A 20,150-nucleotide genomic window follows, 5' to 3' on the forward strand; every position below is an offset into this window, starting at 1 on the left:
TGTGACATACAGTAAGCTGCGCCTGAAGAAGGCTTAAATAGCCGAAACGTTGCACCGTAAGGCTTACTCGCAATCAATGTTCTCAATATGTTCATATGTTTTGGGATCATCGTTTGTGAAATATTAACAGTGCAAATGATTAACATACTGTAGGTACTTCTGAAACGTAAACATTTTAGCGGCGTGTCAATTCTGATCATTATAAGTGAAGACTTCCTAATGCACGCAGGGCTGATCTCGGTGTCGTACGACGAGTGGGATTACAACATTGAGGCCAGGGTGCGTGACGCCGTAGCCGTCATCGCCACGGCGACCTCCACCATGATCCTGGACCGGGGGCCTCACACCCTGATGAAATCCAGCTGCTTCGGAACGCCCGACAAGAAGAACGCCAACGCCGGCCACTCCAAGGAAATACTCAGGTGGGAAAGGATTCAAAAAGTGAGGGGCTTTCGCTTTCGCTATAATCTTGGTTATTACATGTCTAACTGTCCCAAGCTAAGAGATAAACGGCTAACTCCGCAACGGGGGTTTTGGTCCACAAATTGAACAACAAATGTCCAAGCACTCCCACAGTTCTGTTTATTTTTGTTGTTTTGGTCTCATGGTGTAAACCCCCCACAACCCCCCCCCCCGCCCCCAAATCTGGAAAGAATATATGGCCGTGAGTATTGTTACTAGTCTGTATGTGTTATTGCAGCGTTGGTGTGTTCATATTTATTTGAAGGTAAAATCCTTCCCGTGACCAAATGATAATAGTAGCTAGCTAGCCTGTCCATATGATTTTCCATTGACTAGTAAGCATTTCTCTGGAAAATTATGTGTGTTTTGTATTTGAATATAAAATGAGGATAATCAGTTTTGCCATGCAGTTAGTTTTACAGTAAACTCGCACTCGGAGGGCAGATAAATATTCTACAGGCTACAAAGTACCAGCTGCTATATGAGGCTAGCGGCGTTAGCATCGGCTATCGTCTGGAGGCGAACCCGAATGTCTCCACTCGGGCGATCCTGGTTTCAGTTTCTCCAGTTTCTACGAGATCACGACAGGATGTTTCGGTGGTAAAACAATTTCACACACACCCTAACCCTAACCCTGAAAATGCAGTTCTGGGCCTTTTTTGGCAGGTGATTTTAGAAATTTGAATTGGCCCGAGGGGGCCAGAGTCCTTGCGTACTTGGTGGCCCGACACAGCGGCGTAGTTATTGTCGGACCCTGGAGTAGCTCATAAATGGACAATCTCATCATTTGCGGGACAAGATGAAACAAGTGGATCAGATATTTCATCTGAAGGGGAGATGAGACGGTTGTCGTAGTAATCATGTCAATACATTGAGCAAGAACGTCAGCTCAGCTGATCGATAACAGATCAAGTGATCAGAGATGGAGCCAAAGTCCCGAAGAAGTAAAATCATAGTCGGACTTTCTCCGGCCGAAGATGAGTTAACGGTCGATACGTCGCGGCAACACGCGTGCACTTCAAGATCTTCGGTACGCGCCCGCAAATATGTGCACACCCCACCCGAGAATGTTTTAAACGGGACAATCAAAGCGTTTAACGGCAGATCGAGGAAAAACTCACTGGATGCAAAAAGAATTCTTTGTCATCTTCCTGTGAACGTCCTTCTTTTGCCTTTTGGCACGTTACAGAAAATGCAGGAGCGCCGCTCTTCAATAATTCATCCCAGTTTGAATTCACGGGCGCTCTTCTTTTGCGCTTCGTGTTCAGCGCTCGTTGCACCTTCCATTGCAGGAAGAGGACGTTTTAATTTTTTTTTTGGTTTTATTTTCATGTTTTTTTTATCCAAGCACATTTCAAAAAGTGTTTGAGCTCGTCCATTCCACAAGACTGCTGCCTTTCACCTCACTTTTCCTCGTATTTACGACTACCAGTGAAATTTGGTGAATGCGAAAAAGTGAAAAGATTATAATACTTCCTAAGGCCCGAGAGCAGGGGTGTCAAACTCATCGTGGTTCCGGTTTCCCTCAGATGGCCGTTATCACTGTGAAACAATGAGAATATTGAAATCGTCTCATCGTATTTACATCATCCATTTATGATCTGCTTTTGGAATCAGACATCAAGGGTAATGCGTTTTTCAACTCTGCATGTTTGGTAGCACAAAAACGCTTGTAATATCTCAACTTTATCATTTACGATGAACATTTTTCAAATTAAAAATTTTGAAAGAATAATTGAAATTGACACGTTAGATTTGGCTTCACGGGCCACGTAAAATCACGTGGCGGGCCGGATCTGGACCCCGGGCCTTGTGTTTGACACCTCCTCCCTAGAGCATGTCACTGTTGATTTTGATACATCACTGTAAATCTTTGTGTTGTTTTTCGGTTTTGCTTTTTCCCCTCTTGTTTTTTTTTTTTTTCCAGTTTTTCACCCATCAACTTAGTGGAAAATATGGAATTTTGATTTTACAGACTCACAGATAATCTAACGGGGTCGGAGGAGCTCAACGTAGAACTTTCTCGTGTGTCACACGCCGGCCAAAATGTAGACTCGCTAAAAGTGCTAATTTCAAGGCTTGTGCTGCCGCACGCGACGCACACCCCGAGAGACAAAAGCAATAACGGGAGAATATTTGTGTGCACGGTGCAGGAGGATCGCGACGGGCCACGGTGGGCTGCATGCAAAGACCCCCCCCCCGACCCGACTAGTCCGAGTCAAGGGGCCGCTTGACCTTATGGGTCACATACCACATTTTCACAAAAACACGTGTACATTAAATACATACGCAATGCTAGAACATGTACTGTATTTTCTGCACTACAGTATAAGGCGCACCTCCAACGAACGTCATATTTGAAAAGGTTTTCCGTATATAAGGCGCACCGCATAGAATAGACGCGGCAGTCGATGCTGGGGTTACGTCATGCATCCGTTAGATGGAGCTGCACTAAAGGCTCAATCATGATCCATATATAAGGCGCACCGGATTATAAGGCGCAACGTCGACTTTTAGGTGCCCCTTATAGTGCGGAAAATATGGTACGCGCTTAAAATAGATACTGCGACGATAATGTCATACCGCAGAGATGTGCGGGTCCGACGGAGAGAATGACGAAATGAGGAAATGTGCTCCAAGTGGTTTTGTGCAAAGGGCTTTCTTCCTGAAGAAAGTTGGTGGGGAATCTTTTTGGGTGTATATGTGTGATGTTTGTTTTATTATTATTGATGATGAGGATTTGATGCTGTATGTGCAAAATGTGCTGCCGCACAAAGCGGGTTGACGAAGGGACATACAGTCTCCGTGCGGTTTGCGTCATTTCAAAACTACATTATCTACACCATATTTTGGCGATATTTCCATAGATTTTTTTGATGTGTTGACTTCATGACTCGAGAGGAGTAAACAGCTTGGCCATTTTTTTTTTTTTTTGCTCGACAGTCTGCGTATGCAAGTTGGCTTAAAGCGATTTTTTTTTTCCCTCACTGCAGGCCACGCGAGGCGTGCGCTTGCCTCTCTCTCGCGCTTCCTTTCTGTCGCCGCGGCTTCTCTCTCGCACTCGCCTCTTCTTATGTCACTTTTTAAAGTCGTTCCTACGGCGGCGTTATTGCATTCCGCAACGGCCACAATGAGAGTGGCTGTCCAATAAATCCCGTTTCTGTTTATAAGTTTAGCCAGCGAGCTGGCGCGGTTTGCTTTTTGGTCTTTTTCCCACGGAAGTTGTAAGTTTCTTTCGGTTTGTCCCGTTAGGGGTCGCCGCAACGTGACATCTCAGATGAACGCTCGTCATTTGTTTGGCACAGTTTTTTTTTTTCACGCCGGATGGCCTTCCTGACGCAACCCCTCTTGGGGAGTACGTGAGCCTATCAATTTGCTCATCGGGATGCGCTCTGTCGATCTGCCACTTTTCATATTTGCTTCTGTGCTTGCGCTTTCCCATTTCGCATCTCCACTCTGGACGTCTTTAAAAAGCTCCCTCGAATGACGACGCTGAAATGTTGACTCCGTAAGCCGGCGCGCGTCACTTCGACCGTGCCCGCGTTCTATAAATACATACTGTACATCCGAACGGCGCATTGCGAAGAGGCGGGATTAGTGTGGATTGATTTCAGCGGCGCCCGTTGAGGTCTGGACGAATCCTCCCGAGAGGCCTCTGATGGCGGCAAAGTACCGCGTCGATTGTTCACGTGGCCTTCACCGCTATTGGTTCGCTGATTGCGCGATCGACGGATTCACGTCTTATTGCACCTTTCACTGTTTTTATTGATTCATACCTGAAAACAAATATCTGGACTGAAATTCCGCAGTCATCGCAGGCGTTAAATTCCGGACCACCCCCGCAGGAGGCAAAATCCGCCAAGTCGCGACCAAATTTTTGTACACATTTTAAAGCTGTATAAAGCTCCCCGGACTCTTATCATCTTCTCTACACTACTATTAATATCTACTGCACTCTTATAAGCACTTTTCTATACAATGCACAGTGATACTGTACACCACGGGTGTCAAACTCAAGGCCCGGGGGCCAGATCCGGCCCGCCGCTTGATTTTATGTGTCCCGTGAAGCCAAATCTAGAATTTCCATTTCCATGATTCTTGTAAAAATCTGTACCAAAATGTCAAATTGTCATATATCATAAATGATCAAGTTGAGATATTACAAGCATTTTTGTGTGGCCAAACATGAATGGGTGAAAATGACGTTACCCTTGATTTCTGATCCTGGATTCTAGCGCATAAGTTGATTATGTAAACGATTAAACATTTTTATTGTTATTATTTATTTATTGTCTGCAACGTGTTAACTTGAGAGAAATGAGTTTGACACTCCTGCTGTACACGATTTAGATCTTATTCCTTAAAGTACGTTTTATTGAATTTTAGTTTTTGTTTTCATATTTTAGGCTGAAAACCATTTATTTTACCACAAAAATGACAGCATTCACACAAATTGTGATATGAATGTAAAAAAAAAACCCTTAATCTGCAAAGCGCTGATTTTGCAGAGTCTGCACTTTATTTTGCAATGGGGCAATTTAATCTTCAATGAAGCAAACATGCGCGCTTTTGAAATGTGGGGGGACGTCACAGTATCCAGAAAAACCCGAAAGCAAGTTAAATCCGAAGATGATTTACGATTTTTACTTCTATGACATTGGAAAAGCAGAAAATGAGATTAGTTGATTTTTTTTTTTTTTTTTTTTTTCGTGGAGTTTTGCGTTTCACAGTTACCGCATCACTCATCTGTAGGAGGAAGGATGCGTAATTGGGGTCAAAACGTTTATTTTGCAGTAAATATCCTTGAGCTGTTTGTGAAACTAAGCAGTTGGGCCGGACTCGCATTCCAAACGCGGCCTGCGGCAGCGAGCGTGCCGCGGGACGCGGCCAAGTCGTCGCCGCGTCACGTTGGATTCATCGCTCGGGACTGCTTTCGGTCATCTGTCCTCGCTTCTGTTTTGACACATTTGTGACAAAAGTGTGTCGTAAAATTCAAACCAGCAATCACTTTTGCTCAGATGCACGTGGAAATGTTTTCGGATTCTCCCGCTGTAGAAATGCGCCGCTAGTAGCCTCAATTCGCGGGGCCTTTTTAGGAATTTTTTTTTTTTTTTGTGCTTTTGAAAAAAAAAAAAAAAAAAACGAAAAAAAAAAACCCCACAGAATCATTTGAATTTCATGCGCTGACTGAAAATAGACGGGATGAATATTTGATGCCAGGATGCGGCGGGAGGCGCGCGTTGGCATGTTAAGGGCCGGCTCATGTTCGGAACTGGAGGGGAGCCCGGTTTACGTGGGGCCGTTTGAAGTCCGCAAGCCCACCTCAACTGGGAGCCCGGCGTTCCATCGCTGAGGCTCGGCTGGTGTCTGTTCATTTTTTCCCACGTAGACTTTCCATTTGTGCTAAAACTCGATTTGATGCTATTCAATGAAAATAACGCAACTCGTAGTTTTTCCCACTTTTAACTCAAGTGTGAACTGCCGTTTTCGATTCTTTTTTTTTTTCGGAATCAGAATCCGAATCAGCTTTAATTTAATTTTATTTAAGTGTGTAAAAACACACGAGGAATTTTTCTCAGTCAGCATGACGACGCCCTGGGCCGACATACAGAACAGGGAACAACATGGCAACAAGTTGTGGGGTCTTTGGTCAATTTATTGCGCCAAGGAACCTTCAAAGTCAAAACTGTTGCATTGCAGATATGCATCAAGCATTTCATATATTAACATTTTAAAAAGTGCTGCAAAAAGTACCAACTAAACACATTACTTCATGTAACTTCCTGAGATGCTTCTCAAAAATACAGATGAGGAAAAATTGAAACACAAAGTGAGTCACCTGCGGCTCGCTGAACTGATGACTAAAGTGATTGCCTTCATTTTTCAAGTTTTGTGTGCAATATTGTCTGGCATTTTGATTCTTCCCTGGAACCTCTGACTTTGAATGAGTGGGGGGCGGGGGGGGGGGTGTCGTACTAACCGGACTTCGACCGGTTCCGCTGTGTATCTTTTTACTTTAGTGACATTTCACCTTGAAGCATTCATTTAATATTTGTGCTTCCTTTTCCTCGCGACAAAAACTATCCGCCAGCTCCGATTGGAACCCCCGAAACTCCGTTGTGAGGCATATGTGCGAAGTGCTGGGCTCAACCTGCTGCCACACTTCAATCCATCTTGTGTGTGGCATCATAATTGTAGTTTTCCGAATGGAAAATGCTTCTTATTTTTTGTCACATTTTACTTAAATCTGTTTGTGGTCATTCTCGCGCCGTAATAGTTGACAAAAACTCTGCAAGCGTGCCGCGATTCCTAACATTACGGAAGCCACATGAGCTGTTTTTTTTTTTTCGGCACATTGGGAACAGTGACAGGCCTCAAAGGCTACATTCCAAAAAAAAAAAATCACAAAAATACTTGTCTTAATTTAGGAGGAACATCGGTATGTTGAACATGGATCACCTGTCAGACCAACCCTTACATGTCCTTGCAGTTTCATCAACGTAAAGCCGCGTATGTCTTGTCCCGTTTTAGTCACCAAAGAACCATGTTTAGCTCTTCTTCTTTTCCTTTCAGCTTGTCTCGTTAGGGGTCGCCACAGCGTGTCATCTTTTTCCATCTAAGCCATCTCAGTCCTCCCTCACGACATCCATCAACCTTTTCTTTGGTCTTCCTGTCTCTCGCTCGTTTGCCTGGCAGCTCCATTCTCAGACTTTCTCGCCTCTGAACACGTCCAAACCATCCAAGTCTGCTCTCCCTAACCTTGTCTCGAAAACTTCCAACTTTGGCTGTCCCTCTAATGACATCATTTTGAATCCCATCCGACCTGCACATTCCGAGCCAGAACCTCAACATCTTTAGTTCTGCTTCCTGTTGTCTCTTCAGTGCCACCGTCTCGAATCCGTACCTCATGGCCGGCCTCACCGCTGTTTTATAAACTCTGCCCTTCATCCTCGCAGAGACTTCTGTCACATAGAACACCAGACACCTTCTGCCCACTGTTCCACCCCGGTTGGACCCGTTTCTTCACTTCCTTAGCACATTCTCCATTGCTCTGCATTGTTGACCCCGAGTATTTGAAGTCGTCCACCCTCGCCATCTCTTCTCCCTGGATCTTCACTCTTCCTCCTCCACCCCTCACACTCACGCACATATATTCTCTTTTACTTCGGCTAATCTTTATCTCTCTCCTTTCCAGCGCGTGCTTCCATCTTTCTAACTGCTCCCTGCTTTCACTGGAGATCACAATATCATCTGCGAACATCATAGTCCAAGGGGATTCCAGTCTAACCTCATCTGTCAGCCTGCCCGTTACTACCGCAAACAGGAAGGGGCTCAGAGCGCATCCCTGATGCAGTCCCACCTCATGTTTAGCTCATTATCATAAAAAAGGGGGCTTCATTGTTAAAAAAAAACAAAATAAAAAACACTGACAAAATTCCCAACGATTTCTCTATAGGCAATTTTTCATCCCGTCAATATTGATGGCCTCGCAGTAGGTTCGGCTTCTCCATTTTCACTCCATTTTCCTCCGCGACCACCAGTTGCCCCCTCCCTCCTTTGGCTTAATTAGTTTTGCGTTTGTAGCTCAGCTGTGATTTTTTTTTTACACATCAATGCATTTTTTTTTTCCGACGCAATCTCCAATAGCAAGCGGAACTCAACATGAGTCACCACGCTGGAGATATTTAAGCCTTACGGTTGTCTCTCCGTTCCCCTCGCAATCACGCAGCGAACAGTTGGTGGGTGAAGCGCTCGCAAACATAGCGCGTGACTGCAATTGAGCTGCGTGAGATTCTGTTAGTAGCTTATCCCAGTTGGCTTTTTTTTTTTTTTACCCCCCCCCCCCGTCTTCTTCTATTTCCAGTCAAGTCACAGGAGAACACCGACACGAGAAGGGATCAAGCGACTCATAAAAGCCGCTCCGATAGCATGAGCTCCAAACATGAGAAACGCGGCAGCCGGCCCCGCGCTGCTCTCTCCGAGTCCCAGCATGCATCAGTCAAGGTGCGGGTTCAAGAATGGCCTCGAATCCATTGATGAGCGATTTGCGGCGCCTCTCGGAGGTCAATGGCGCCCATTGATCTGCCAGCGAGCGATCGGTTAAACAGCTTCAAACATGGCAACAAAAAAAAACCAAACAAACAGAACTGCCTCTCGCTGGCTGAGATTACTGTTCCCATGGCAACGCAACTGACGGTTGTGGCTGCCTTAGTAACGCGTTACACGACATTACGCTGAGGCATCCCGTCCCTTCCCTCGCTCGAATGCATTCTGCAACTATCTGCACTTTACCTGCGTATTTATTTGTCTGCTGACTTTTGTTTTTTTTTCCCGTACATTTGAACAGATATCTGTACTTTAGGATCATTATTTTTGACAGGTCTCCACAGCTGACATGACAAAAAAAGACAGCGAAGGAGAACAAAATCGTGAAAGAGAGAGATTGTGGAAGCGGGGAATAAGGAGTAGGTCCAGGGTCGATAAAAAGACATGGAAGAACAAGAACCAAAGAGCGCTAACGATGAGGACGCAGCGGATTCGTGTTGCGTGTGAATTTAGACTAAAATCCCCTCGCTCAAACCAGCAAAATATGACAAAGCAGATGGATTTGGTTTAAAAATGCACTGCGGTGTCGACTTGTCCAAAGAGTGGTGGTAAGATGCTCTGTTGACAGTCCTTCTCGTCCTCATATAGGCCCTCCTTGGACCATTCCAGAATTCCGCATCACAAAAGAACCACATCATAATGACATGAAAGTGTGAAAGGAAAATAAAGAATAAAAATGCACACATGACCCTCCCCCCTTTAAGAAAAGAACCAATATTACAAAGCAACACTTAAAACATGGCAAAAACGAAAACACTGAAAAATACAACAGATGTATCAAACAACAACTTTACACCCTGGAGAGTGCATCAGCGCGTGCATTAGCCTCCACCTAAGCACCAATTGGTCGTACCCGGCCGTGCCCCCCGCTTTTGTTCCGTGTTCATTATTTAGACTAAAATCCCTTTTGCTCAAACCAGCAAAATATGACAAAGCAGTTGCATTGTTTAAGACAATTTAATCATACACACACACAAAATGGAAGTTCAAAGACAGAGTAGTCGAGTCAAGTTACAAATGGTCACCAGAGTTGAACAACCAGGCAAATGTTCATTCCAGTAAATATTCAAAATCAACAAATGTCCAGAAATGTCCAGGGACGAAAGGCAGAACGCAGTGTGCCGTGTACTTTGTCTACTTCTCCAAAGAGCGGTGGTAAGAAGCTCCGTTGACGGTCCTTCTCGTCCTTATATAGGCGCTCCTCGGAACGTTCCAGAATTCCGCATCACAAAAGATCCGCATCATAATAACATGAAAGTATGAAAGGAAAATAAAGAATAAAAATACACACACACACACACACACACGTAACATTCAGTAAAGCAAGATATTCTCCGTCCGTTCCATAAACTTTCAAACTCTGTGTTGACCATGAAAAGTGGATTCAGAGATTTGTTGCTAACGACGTTCCACTTGTTGAAAATAGACATAAATAAACAGTTTGGTACCTTATTTCTGGGTGTGGGGTGGGGTGAGGGCGTGCTTAAAATAAGCCGCAGCGACGTACTTGGGCCATCCAAGAATTCACATCGGCGCTTATCAGGCCCCATTGCGGCGCCGACACCCCGGAAACGCGTCGCCCCTTCAGAGCGGCGTGGCCGTTTTTAGAGCGCCCCATTGTCGGCTGGGGCACGGGGGAGCGGAAAACCTTGTGGCGACCCAGTCGAGCGTATTCCTGCCGGCGTTCTGGTGCCCTTTAAGGACACCCGTCCCACGATGTAGCATTCTGCAACTAGTAATCGTATTGGCACAAGAAAGTGTGAAGCCTCCACTCCAGCACGTCTGCGTGCTCGGGATTGAGGTGCGCGTTATGAGTACAGCCACAGACGTCTTACTCAGAGCCACTCCGAGTTCCAGTGGGAGGTACTTGTGATTAAATCTTTGGCCCTTTGCTCGTCTCTTCTTAATAGATTTATTGTCCGGTGTTTGTCTTTTCACACTCGGAGACGACGGCCTCATACATTTAGCGCTCCTCATACGCAGACAAAGTATTTATTCCTCCGGCGGCTCGTGTTCCGAGGCAGAACGTCTCCATGGCGACGGCGGCCCACAGTTTGCGAGGAGGAAGAGCGAAGGGGAAAGGGAGGCGGCGGCGGCGGGAGAGAGAGAGCGAAAAAAAGATGGAGATGCGCACTTGTTGAGGCACGTTTGCCGGCGCGGGTCCTCGCGGGAGGTCTTCGGCTCTCACCTTCTGCCCTTCGCGCCGTCGGCCGCCTCGCGCCAGTCGGCGGGAGAGCAATCAAAAATCTGGCACGCTCGCTTTGCGGGCAGCCGCTTTTCTTTCACAAAATGGGATCACGTCCTTGAGCAATTCCGCTTTCCTTCCACCCCCCACCCCAACGTCCCCCTCTGTCACTGTTCCTGACCAGCAGTCTTCGTAGTCTAACCCCCCTCCAACAAGTACAACAACAACATGGCAGAAGCGGAGTTTGCTTGTTGTCCCTGTTTTTGTTTGTCTGTGTTTCTTCCGAATACTTCGACTTCCTCCCGCATTGCCAAAACACGCACGTTAGGTTAACTGGAGACTCGAGATTGTCCTCTGGTGTGGCTGTGACTGCGCGTTGGAAAATGGATGGATGGGTAAGTTTAGACAGCAAATATGTAAGTAAATTCGAGCCACCGGGATTTCAAATTCGTTGTCTAAAATTCACTGTTTGTGCCGCCAGACAGGGTTCCTGCAGGCACATCCGCCCTATCCAGTTCCAGTTACTTTGTGACGTTACTAAGAAAGCGGAACTGCGATTGGCTGGGTGTTCGCTTTTGACCTGTAGTAACCCTGCCTGGTGGCACAGACAGTGAATTTTAGACAGCGAATTGTTGCCTATTGAAAATGTGATTACATTTCAGATTCAAATCCTGGTGGCACTAATTTACTTCCAGAAACAAACATTTGAACGGGCGGAGGAACAATTAGAAAGATGGAGGTACGTACTGGAAAGGAGAGGAATGAAGATTAGCCGAAGTAAAACAGAAGATATGTGCGTGAATGAGAGGGGCGGAGGGGGAAGAGGGAAGCTCCAGGGAGAAGAGATGGCGAGGGTGGATGACTTGAAATACTTGGGGTCAACAATCCGGAGCGACGGTGAGTGGGGTAAGGAAGTGAAGAAACTGGTCCAAGCGGGGTGGAACAGTCGGCAGAAGGTGTCTGGTGTTCTATGTGACACAAGAGTCACCGCTAGGATGAAGGGCAAAGTTTATAAAACCGGCCATGATGGACGGATTAGAGACGTTGTACGGGAAGCAGAACAGGAGGTGGCAGAAATGGAGTTGTTGAGGTTCTCGCTTGGTGTGAGCAGCTTGGTTAGGGTTAGAAATTGAGCTCATTAGAGGGAGGGACAGACAAAGTTGGATGTTTTGGGGACAAGGTTAGAGAGAGCAGACTTGGATGGTTTGGACATGTCCAAAGGGGAGAGAGTCTGAGGATATGGGTAGAAGGGTGCTGAGGATGGAGCTGTCAAGGAAGAGAGAGGAAGAGGAAGCCCAGAGAAAAGGTTGAAGGATGTTGTGAGGGCGGTGGGGGTGAGACAGGAAGATGCACGAGATGGTCTTGGATGGAAAAAGATGACGCGCCGTGGTGACCCCTAACGGGACAAGCCGAAAGGACAAGAAGAAGAAACAAACATTTATATGACCTGCATGTTGCGTCTCATCACATTTCAAAATCATCAAAACAATACAACAGTACACGTTGTTAGCGTTAATCCTTTGACTATCACGTGCCCGATGATAACGTGTCACGTGACGTGACGCACGACAGCGGTCACTTCAAGTTTTGTCAGACTCTAGAGAATTTTTGTAATTTTTGTTGGGGGGGGGGGGAATTTTAATTGCACTATTCTGGTAAATTTCATTGTGCATTCACATTTGACTTTGATGTGATTATCTTTTGGTTGAAGGGTGGGGGGGGGTGACAGCAGATTGTTTCAGTTTATTTTATTTGCATCACAAAATAACAAAATCAAAAGTTCGGGTAAATGATGTATGAAAGTTTGGAATTTGGAAAGACTGCAATAATCCCCCTGATCAGTCAGAATTGAATCCACATTTTTGACATGCAATACTTTTGAGGAAAATCAGATCAGAGTCACCGCAGTGACAAATACCCCCCCCCCAACAAGGTTTTCCGCAGATGTTGCTTATGTTTTGCTCCATGAACCTCATCTTTATTTACAGGCTGTTTTTTTCTTCTTCTTCCTGTTCTGCCCCGTCCACATCTCAAAGAGATTGACAATCTAACCTCGCAGGTGAACACGGTCTTGAATTTAGACGGCGGCATTTCGCTGATCCGCCGTATGATGAAGCGTCCGTCGCTTCCGCCTCGTCGGCCCCGTCGCAATAAACGCCGTCCTTTTGTTTCCGATCCCACGCGCCCCGTTCTGACATCTGGGATTGTTATTTCCTTGTCAGGTACATCATGAATGTGACGTTTGAAGGGCGTAACCTGTCGTTCAGCGAAGAGGGCCACCAGATTTTCCCCAAGCTGGTCATCATCCTGCTGGACAAGGACAGACAGTGGGACAGGGTAAACGCGGCGTTCGCCGTCCGCCGCCTGCTTCCGGGAACGCCGCCCACCACGGGGATCGCTTTTGTCGCGCAGGTGGGCAAGTGGGAGAAGGGCTCTCTGGCGATGAAGTACCACGTGTGGCCGCGCTTCGAGCTGTACTCGGTGGCGGCCGAGCGCGAGGACCACCTGTCCATCGTCACGCTGGAGGAGGCGCCGTTTGTCATCGTGGAGGACGTGGACCCGCTCAGCGGCACCTGCATGAGGAACACCGTGCCTTGTCGGAAACAGCTCAAAGTCAGGTGAGGGAGGGCCAAAAGTGTTATTTCTATCTATACAAAATGTTTGTCCTCTGTTGGTTTTGTGACCGCTTTCATTTTACTCTTGGTCTGGATTGAGTCACCATCCGTCTTTTTTTTTTTTTGTACCACTTATCTGGTTCAGTGTCACGGGGAGATTCTCAAACGTTTGAAACCAAATACCACCTCAAGAAGTACTTGGCAAGTTCCAAGTGTCACGTGCCAGCGGAACGGGGGTGGAGCCAAATGCAGGACTCCCAGACAAAGGCATGATGTTCAGTGGGCTTTATTACAAACTAAAGTTGTGCACGACAACACAGTCCAAGAAGGCAGGATCCTTAAAACAAGAAACAAGGTCCGACAAATTAAGAGCATAACAAAAGCGTGAGAAAACCCACAAAGGCACACGGAAAACACGCAAACTCCACACAGGCGGGGCCGGGATTTGAACCCGGGTCCTCCGAACTGTGAGGCCATCGCTTCACAGTCGCAGCACCGTCCCGCCCTCTAAAATATATACAAATATATAATTTATGTTCCATCTTAGCAGGCTCAAATGTGACGTAAGCGCCAACAACTTCACCTTTAATGTTTGCTGGTTCTTGCTACGTACGTTTCTTCTTCTCTGACAATTGTCAGTTCACTTTTGATCAATTTTGTCTTGGAGGAGGAGATTCTAGATCAGCGGTGAAACTGAACCTTTCAGGGTGCGGGTCTGTAACAGATTTAAAAAAAAAAAAAAAAACTTTTTTTTTTTGGGGGGGGGGGGAGGAGAGCGGGGGGCTGGAACCAATGACGTTTCCATTCATTACTATGGGAAAGCTGATTTAATTTTATTTTATTGATTTCTTTTTTTTTCATGTGACATTGCAGTGTGCTACTGTTTTGTCCCCCCCCCCCCCGACGGTTCAGAGGCACTCGACTGCAATCCCAACCTGATGTGAAGGTCCAAGGCCAAACAAGGCGGCGCAACCTCTTTGTGAACTCGGCTTGATTCTCTGTGACCTAAATAAACAACAGTGCGTTAACTGCGGATTCGAACATTGTGGACGTGTGGCCATAGACAGACAATCTCTCAAACCCCCCCCCCCCCCCCACTTCCCGCGTTCTCACGATTTATGGAACATATTCCAGTCGCTCACTAATCTGCGTGATCCGCATTCACAACCTCAAGACTTGAGACTTGTGCTCGCTTTGTTGCATTCATTGAACGTGACACACACAAAAAAAAAGACATGACACATAATTGGCCTTTGCGTGACATTTGCTTCTAACAACAACCTGTACGCACAGCTTTACTATGAAAAAGAAGCGCGGCGCTCCTGGAGTGCGGCTTTGCGTTTTTTGTGTGTGTGACTGCTGAGCGCTATTTTGCGCCGCTCAACATTCGGCGAGCTGCCTCTTGACATGTTCTATTTATTACCACATTGCAGTACAGTATCGCGCTCACGGGAGGGGGGCGAAATATGGAAATAAATGCGTGCAGCGTGTCTCTCTCCATCCATTTTTTTTCCTCGACTGTATTATCATTTAAAACCCTCCTCTGCCTTTGGCCCGTCAGCAACCAGACGGGCGATTCGGGCATCTACATCAAGCGCTGCTGCAAAGGTTTTTGCATCGACATTCTCAAGAAGATCGCCAAGGCGGTCAAGTTCACCTACGACCTCTACCTGGTCACTAACGGTAAACACGGCAAGAAGGTGAACGGGACGTGGAATGGCATGGTCGGAGAGGTGAGGATTCCTTACAATCTGTTCTTAGGACAATCAAGTCAAGGTCAGACTGAAAAATGCAACACGATGTTTACAAAACAACAATGCTGCTATCATACAAAAAAAAATATTATATAAGGAAAATGGAATCGGAGGCGAAAGAAAAGGAATTCCTAATGTCTGAGCTTCGTTTAGACAAATTCTTAACTTGACGCAAACGTGGTTCTGAATTTGACAGGGAAAAACTCCAATTATGAATAGTTAAATATTTGAATGACGCCGTAAAATCATAAAGGTGAGTAAAACCACAAAATTATGAGTTGAAAAGAGCTGGAACTGTAATTGAGCACATTTGTTGTATGAGAAAAATCTATGTACACATACTATCCAGTATGTGGTACGTCAATGGAAATATGAAAATCAGAACAAGCTGAAACTCAATTGTCTCACAAAGCTTGACAAAATTTCACGACACGTTTTGCTTTTTGAAATGTTTGTGCCATGTCTAAATCTGCTTTCCGGTTGGTGTATTTGTATCTTGAATTCTCTGGAGAAAAGGAAGTGCAGGATGCTCGCCCGACGTTGTTGTCGCGCGACGACTCTCGCGCGAGACCAACGTTGTGGGATTTTTTTTCTAGACAGGTTGCTTGATGATTTGCCCACATTGTCGGTAGAAATTGAATTTCTGCACATCTTTTTCTAATATCAGTCCTTTCCTCAAACACCTCATATCACTCGTCTATGAAATTATGTTAAAAAAAAAAAAGGGATTATTGTACTAAAATTGTGATGCGAGTCCAAGGAGAGCGGCGTCAAATTGAGTGTTGATGTCGTCGTCTTACTTTGGTATCTGTTGGAAACAATAAAAGACGTAAAGAATACTCGTTCGTCTGTTCCCGTGAAAGGACTGCGTACTGAAATCCGTCATTTGTTAGTTTTGTAAATTCATTTTTAAAAGTGAGGCAGGAAAAAAAGCTCATTACCGTAATTCCCGGCCTACCGAGCGCACCTGATTATAAGCCTCACACAGTACATTTGTAACGGAAATACCGTTTGGTACAGACATAGGCCGCAGCCGTAGAAAAGCCGCAAGTGCCCACATTAAAACACGAGATATTTACAACGAAAGACGGTGCACAGAGAGTTTAACGCTAGCGCCGCTGCGCTAACGCTAGCGCCGCAGCGCGCGCTAACGCTAGGGCGGCCGCACTAACAGGGCCGGTTAAAAAAAAAAAAAAAAAAAAACTGCTAAAAATCACTGAGACACGGCACTAACACGCTAGCACAGCGCTAACAGGGTCGTACCAGTAAAAGTCACTTCCTCGGCACATATATTCCACCGGTCTCACTCTTACCTTTTCCTCTCGAATCCACAAATTAGCCGCATCACGGCATAAACCGCAGGGTTGAAAGCGTATGAAAAAAGTCGCGGCTTGTAGGCCGGAAATTACGGTCATTACGAGCGATTGTCGAATTGATCATCCTGTCGAGTCACTCACTCGGTTTGCAGACGTGCGTCGTCGTGCCTGCAGGAATTTACACGTTAGATTGGCCAAATTAAATCAAGTCAAGGGCTTGCGCCTGATGATGTGAATCAGGCACATGCGCCCCCCCCCGGGCCCCCACCGCCTTCCACCTGGCGTGAGGGGACGCGAGTCACCGGCTCTACAGAACCGCGGCGGCATTACACGCAACCCGAGGCGTTGTCAAGGCGTTCGGAATCAATGCAATGCGCCGCTTGATCGGTCACGGCACGTGACAGGTGACGACGGACAAACGGGTTCAGCTGAATTCATAGCCCCTCCCCTACTATATCTGCCGTTGTATTATATCTGCGTTACATGGGGGAGGGGGGGGGGGTTATGCTAATGGCAAGTGCACCAAAGGCTTAAGGCGCTAACGAGTTAACTTTACTGAGCGCAAAAGTGTGTGAGGACCAAAAATAAAACTGCGTACAATTTCCATAGAGCTATTTTACATTTTTATTCCTGGATGAAGACACTCGAAGGGAGGTCAAGCTCAAGGTTGCTTCATCCACCGCCGTAATCCCCGTTTCTCTCCTGCGGTTATTCGTCCCCTAGGGGTCTTCTACTCTGCGTTGCGTTCACTGACCACCGTGGTGTGTGTGTGTGTGTGTGTGTGTCAGGTGGTGCTTAAGAACGCTCACATGGCGGTGGGCTCGCTCACCATCAACGAGGAGAGGTCAGAGGTCATCGACTTTTCCGTGCCCTTCATCGAGACGGGGATTAGCGTCATGGTTTCCCGGAGCAACGGCACCGTCTCACCTTCTGCCTTCTTAGGTAAGAAGACGCTTTAGAGAAAAGAGCATTTTTTGGGGGAGGGTAACTTCGCCTTTATTTGAATTGGATTTGTTTTCGAAGGAAATAAGCATTTGAACACCCTGCTCGTGTATATTGCAAGTTCTTAGAAATCATGCAGGGGGGTCTGAAATTTTCATCGTGTCCACTGTGAGAGAGAAAATCCAGAAATCACAATGTATGATTTTTCTAACGATTTATTTGTGTGATACGGCTGCAAATAAGTATTTGAACACCTGAGAAAATCAATGTTCACATTTGGTACAGTAGTGATGTTTGCAATTACAGAGGTCAAACATTTCCTGTAGTTGTTCACCAGGCTTGCACACACTGCCACGACCCATCGAGACGGGGGTAGGACCTAAATGCAGGAGTCGGGAGACACAGGGGCAATTCGGGAAAAACGTTTATTATTCCAAGGTCGGGGATCGGACAGGCAGTCAGGTGCAGCAGCGGTCGTCAGGACGTCGGGCGTGGAGAGCAGGTCCGCAGGCAGGCAGGAGTCGGTACGCGGGAGATCGATCGAAGCAGGCAGGAGTATCAAAGGAGTCGGGCTTACGGGGTCAGTCGGAGAACAGGCGGAGGTCGGTGCACACGGGAAAACGATCAGAGATACGGGAGTGCGGGAACGGGGCATGAACTGCAACGATCTGGCGCCGGACCAGTCGTTCCCATGGTCCTATATACACCGGGGCCAATCAGCCAGCATGAGGCGCATGTGCGCGCCTCCCAATCAGCGCGACCACGGAGGCACCCGCACAGCCAGGGCTGGACCGGCAGGATCATGACACACACACTGCAGGAGGGATTTTGGCGGACTAACAGGTCCCTTGAGGCTCAGAATTCTAGCTGGTAGACAGGTGTTCAAATACTTATTTGCAGCTGTATCTCACAAATAAATTGTGAAAAAAAAAATCATACATTGTGATTTCTGGATTTTCTCTTTGACAGTGCACATGCACCTACGATGAAAATTTCAGACCCCCCTCCGTGATTTCTAAGTGTGAGAACTTGCAACACAGCAGGGCGTTCAAATACTTATTTTCTTCACTGTACATTGCAATGAGGGGAGGGAGCTCCATTTCGTCAGGCCTCAGCCGTGTCAAATAGAAAAGCAGGGACTTTGCTCCCATCTTGTGGCGTCTTTATGCAATAACGAAGGTTTTTGCACGCGTCAAGTACTTGTTCCCAATTTCCAACAGCTGGATTTGATTGCATGTGTGCTTGTTGAGGCAATACCGCTCGAAACGGTCAGAGGAGTAATCATTAAAAAAACAACAATTTAGTATATCGTCGCAACCATGCATCCAAGGATTTACCATATCGTTTATGCTTATTTGGCTCATTGGTGAGACTCGTCACCAGTTGACCGTAGGGCACATTCGGGCAAACTCGCGTTCACGCCTTTGGGCAATTGGTGGCCGTCAATGAACTTAGCATGCGTGTCGAAGACGGACCCGGAGAAAAGCCACAAAAATGGGGGGAGGCCTGAGCAAAGATTGGAAAAACCCAACTGAAGAAGATGGTAAAAATTCAAAATTCAAATCCAATTTCAACTTATCGGGGCTAAAGTTATGATTTACTGATGACAACTAATAGATGCATCGTGACGAGCGGCGCGACAAAATGCGCTTCCACGATGGGCCCGATGTCGGATTAACCCGACATTCACGCAACAAGCGGGCCAGAGAACACGTTTGAAACGGGATTGCGATTCCGTCCGAATCTTTGCATTTTTGCGACCTTTTAGTTTGGCTTCACCCGGGTCGTAAAACGTGTCTCGGCTGAAAGGTCGCGAGTCGGCCATCAAGTCTTGTGGGTCGGGTGTCGCCGGAGCGAGTTGGACAAACAGGAAGTCGACGGCTAACCCAAGCGCGGCGTCGTCTTGCAGAGCCCTTCAGTGCCGACGTGTGGGTGATGATGTTTGTGATGCTGCTGATCGTGTCCGCCGTGGCCGTCTTCGTGTTTGAGTACTTCAGCCCGGTGGGTTACAATCGCTGCCTGGCAGACGGCAGAGGTGAGAGCACAAAACACACTGGCGCGCACTCATTTTGACGCTCCGACGCACGACCGTGGATTCTCACTTTTTTTGCTTGATCGCCCGTGAGGAGAAACGTGATTTTCTATTTGTGCAGCACTTCCTTACCTCCACGGAGACTATTGAGGATTTTTTTTTTTTTTTCTTCACCTTCGCGCACAATAAAAAAAAGTGTCAAAGCACGCGCAAAAGGATCCTCTGTTGTCGCTCCGTCGCCGCTCTTACTGCGCCTCTCTCAATTATTACGCCAGCGTTACGCCACCTTCTCCTCCCGTTTCGTACAAAGGCCGAACACGCTCGAGCGCTTCCGTCGCCGCGCAGTGGAAATATTTGTCGGTTTGAACGACGCGGGCCAGAAGGGGGTGCCGAACGCGGTTTCCATGACCCCCCTCGGCGTTTCCCGCAGCTTTTCTGGAGCCGAACTGTCAGAGTTGAAGGGGGGGGGGGGGGTGGCTGACGCAACAGCAGCCGCTCAAGATCAGATCTGTAATCTGTAAAAAAAAAAAAAAAAATCTTTGATTGTCGTTCACAGATTTTTTTTTTTTTCTCGGGCGAGAAATGAGCGGTTGAGTCGGCGCAACATTTCCTCACGTAGTCTTTTTTTTTTTTTTTTAAACGTCATTGCTTGCCGCGTCCTATGTTGTGTGGGAACACTCGGTTATGTAAGCCGGCTCCAGATGTGGAACAGTGGCAGCCCGCCGTGCCTGCTGGTGC

General features: G+C 46.8%; 1 protein-coding gene and 1 long non-coding RNA gene across 3 annotated transcripts in view; one reads left to right on the forward strand and one right to left on the reverse strand.

Moving 5' to 3' along the window:
* grin2bb (glutamate receptor, ionotropic, N-methyl D-aspartate 2B, genome duplicate b) overlaps nucleotides 1-20,150 on the forward strand; it is a 116,002-nt gene that overhangs the window by 71,231 nt on the left and 24,621 nt on the right. The window contains exons 6-11 of one of the 2 annotated variants that reach the window (XM_061828706.1): nucleotides 230-422; nucleotides 12,976-13,090; nucleotides 13,166-13,371; nucleotides 14,930-15,101; nucleotides 17,227-17,380; nucleotides 19,290-19,415. In XM_061828706.1, coding sequence (XP_061684690.1) covers nucleotides 230-422; nucleotides 12,976-13,090; nucleotides 13,166-13,371; nucleotides 14,930-15,101; nucleotides 17,227-17,380; nucleotides 19,290-19,415 — 966 coding nt within the window. Of the gene's footprint in view, nucleotides 1-229; nucleotides 423-8,326; nucleotides 8,416-12,975; nucleotides 13,091-13,165; nucleotides 13,372-14,929; nucleotides 15,102-17,226; nucleotides 17,381-19,289; nucleotides 19,416-20,150 lie in introns of those variants that run through there. The other variant, XM_061828707.1, reaches the window with a different exon arrangement.
* LOC133505571 (uncharacterized) lies at nucleotides 13,927-19,820 on the reverse strand. The gene is made up of 5 exons (XR_009796275.1): nucleotides 19,483-19,820; nucleotides 19,267-19,399; nucleotides 17,268-17,391; nucleotides 14,304-14,373; nucleotides 13,927-14,083 (listed from the first exon to the last, which is right to left on the reverse strand). It is a non-coding gene; the product is annotated as an uncharacterized LOC133505571 (long non-coding RNA).

This window comes from Syngnathoides biaculeatus, chromosome 9 (assembly GCF_019802595.1).
Source record: "Syngnathoides biaculeatus isolate LvHL_M chromosome 9, ASM1980259v1, whole genome shotgun sequence".
In the NCBI taxonomy this organism is placed as follows: domain Eukaryota; kingdom Metazoa; phylum Chordata; class Actinopteri; order Syngnathiformes; family Syngnathidae; genus Syngnathoides; species Syngnathoides biaculeatus.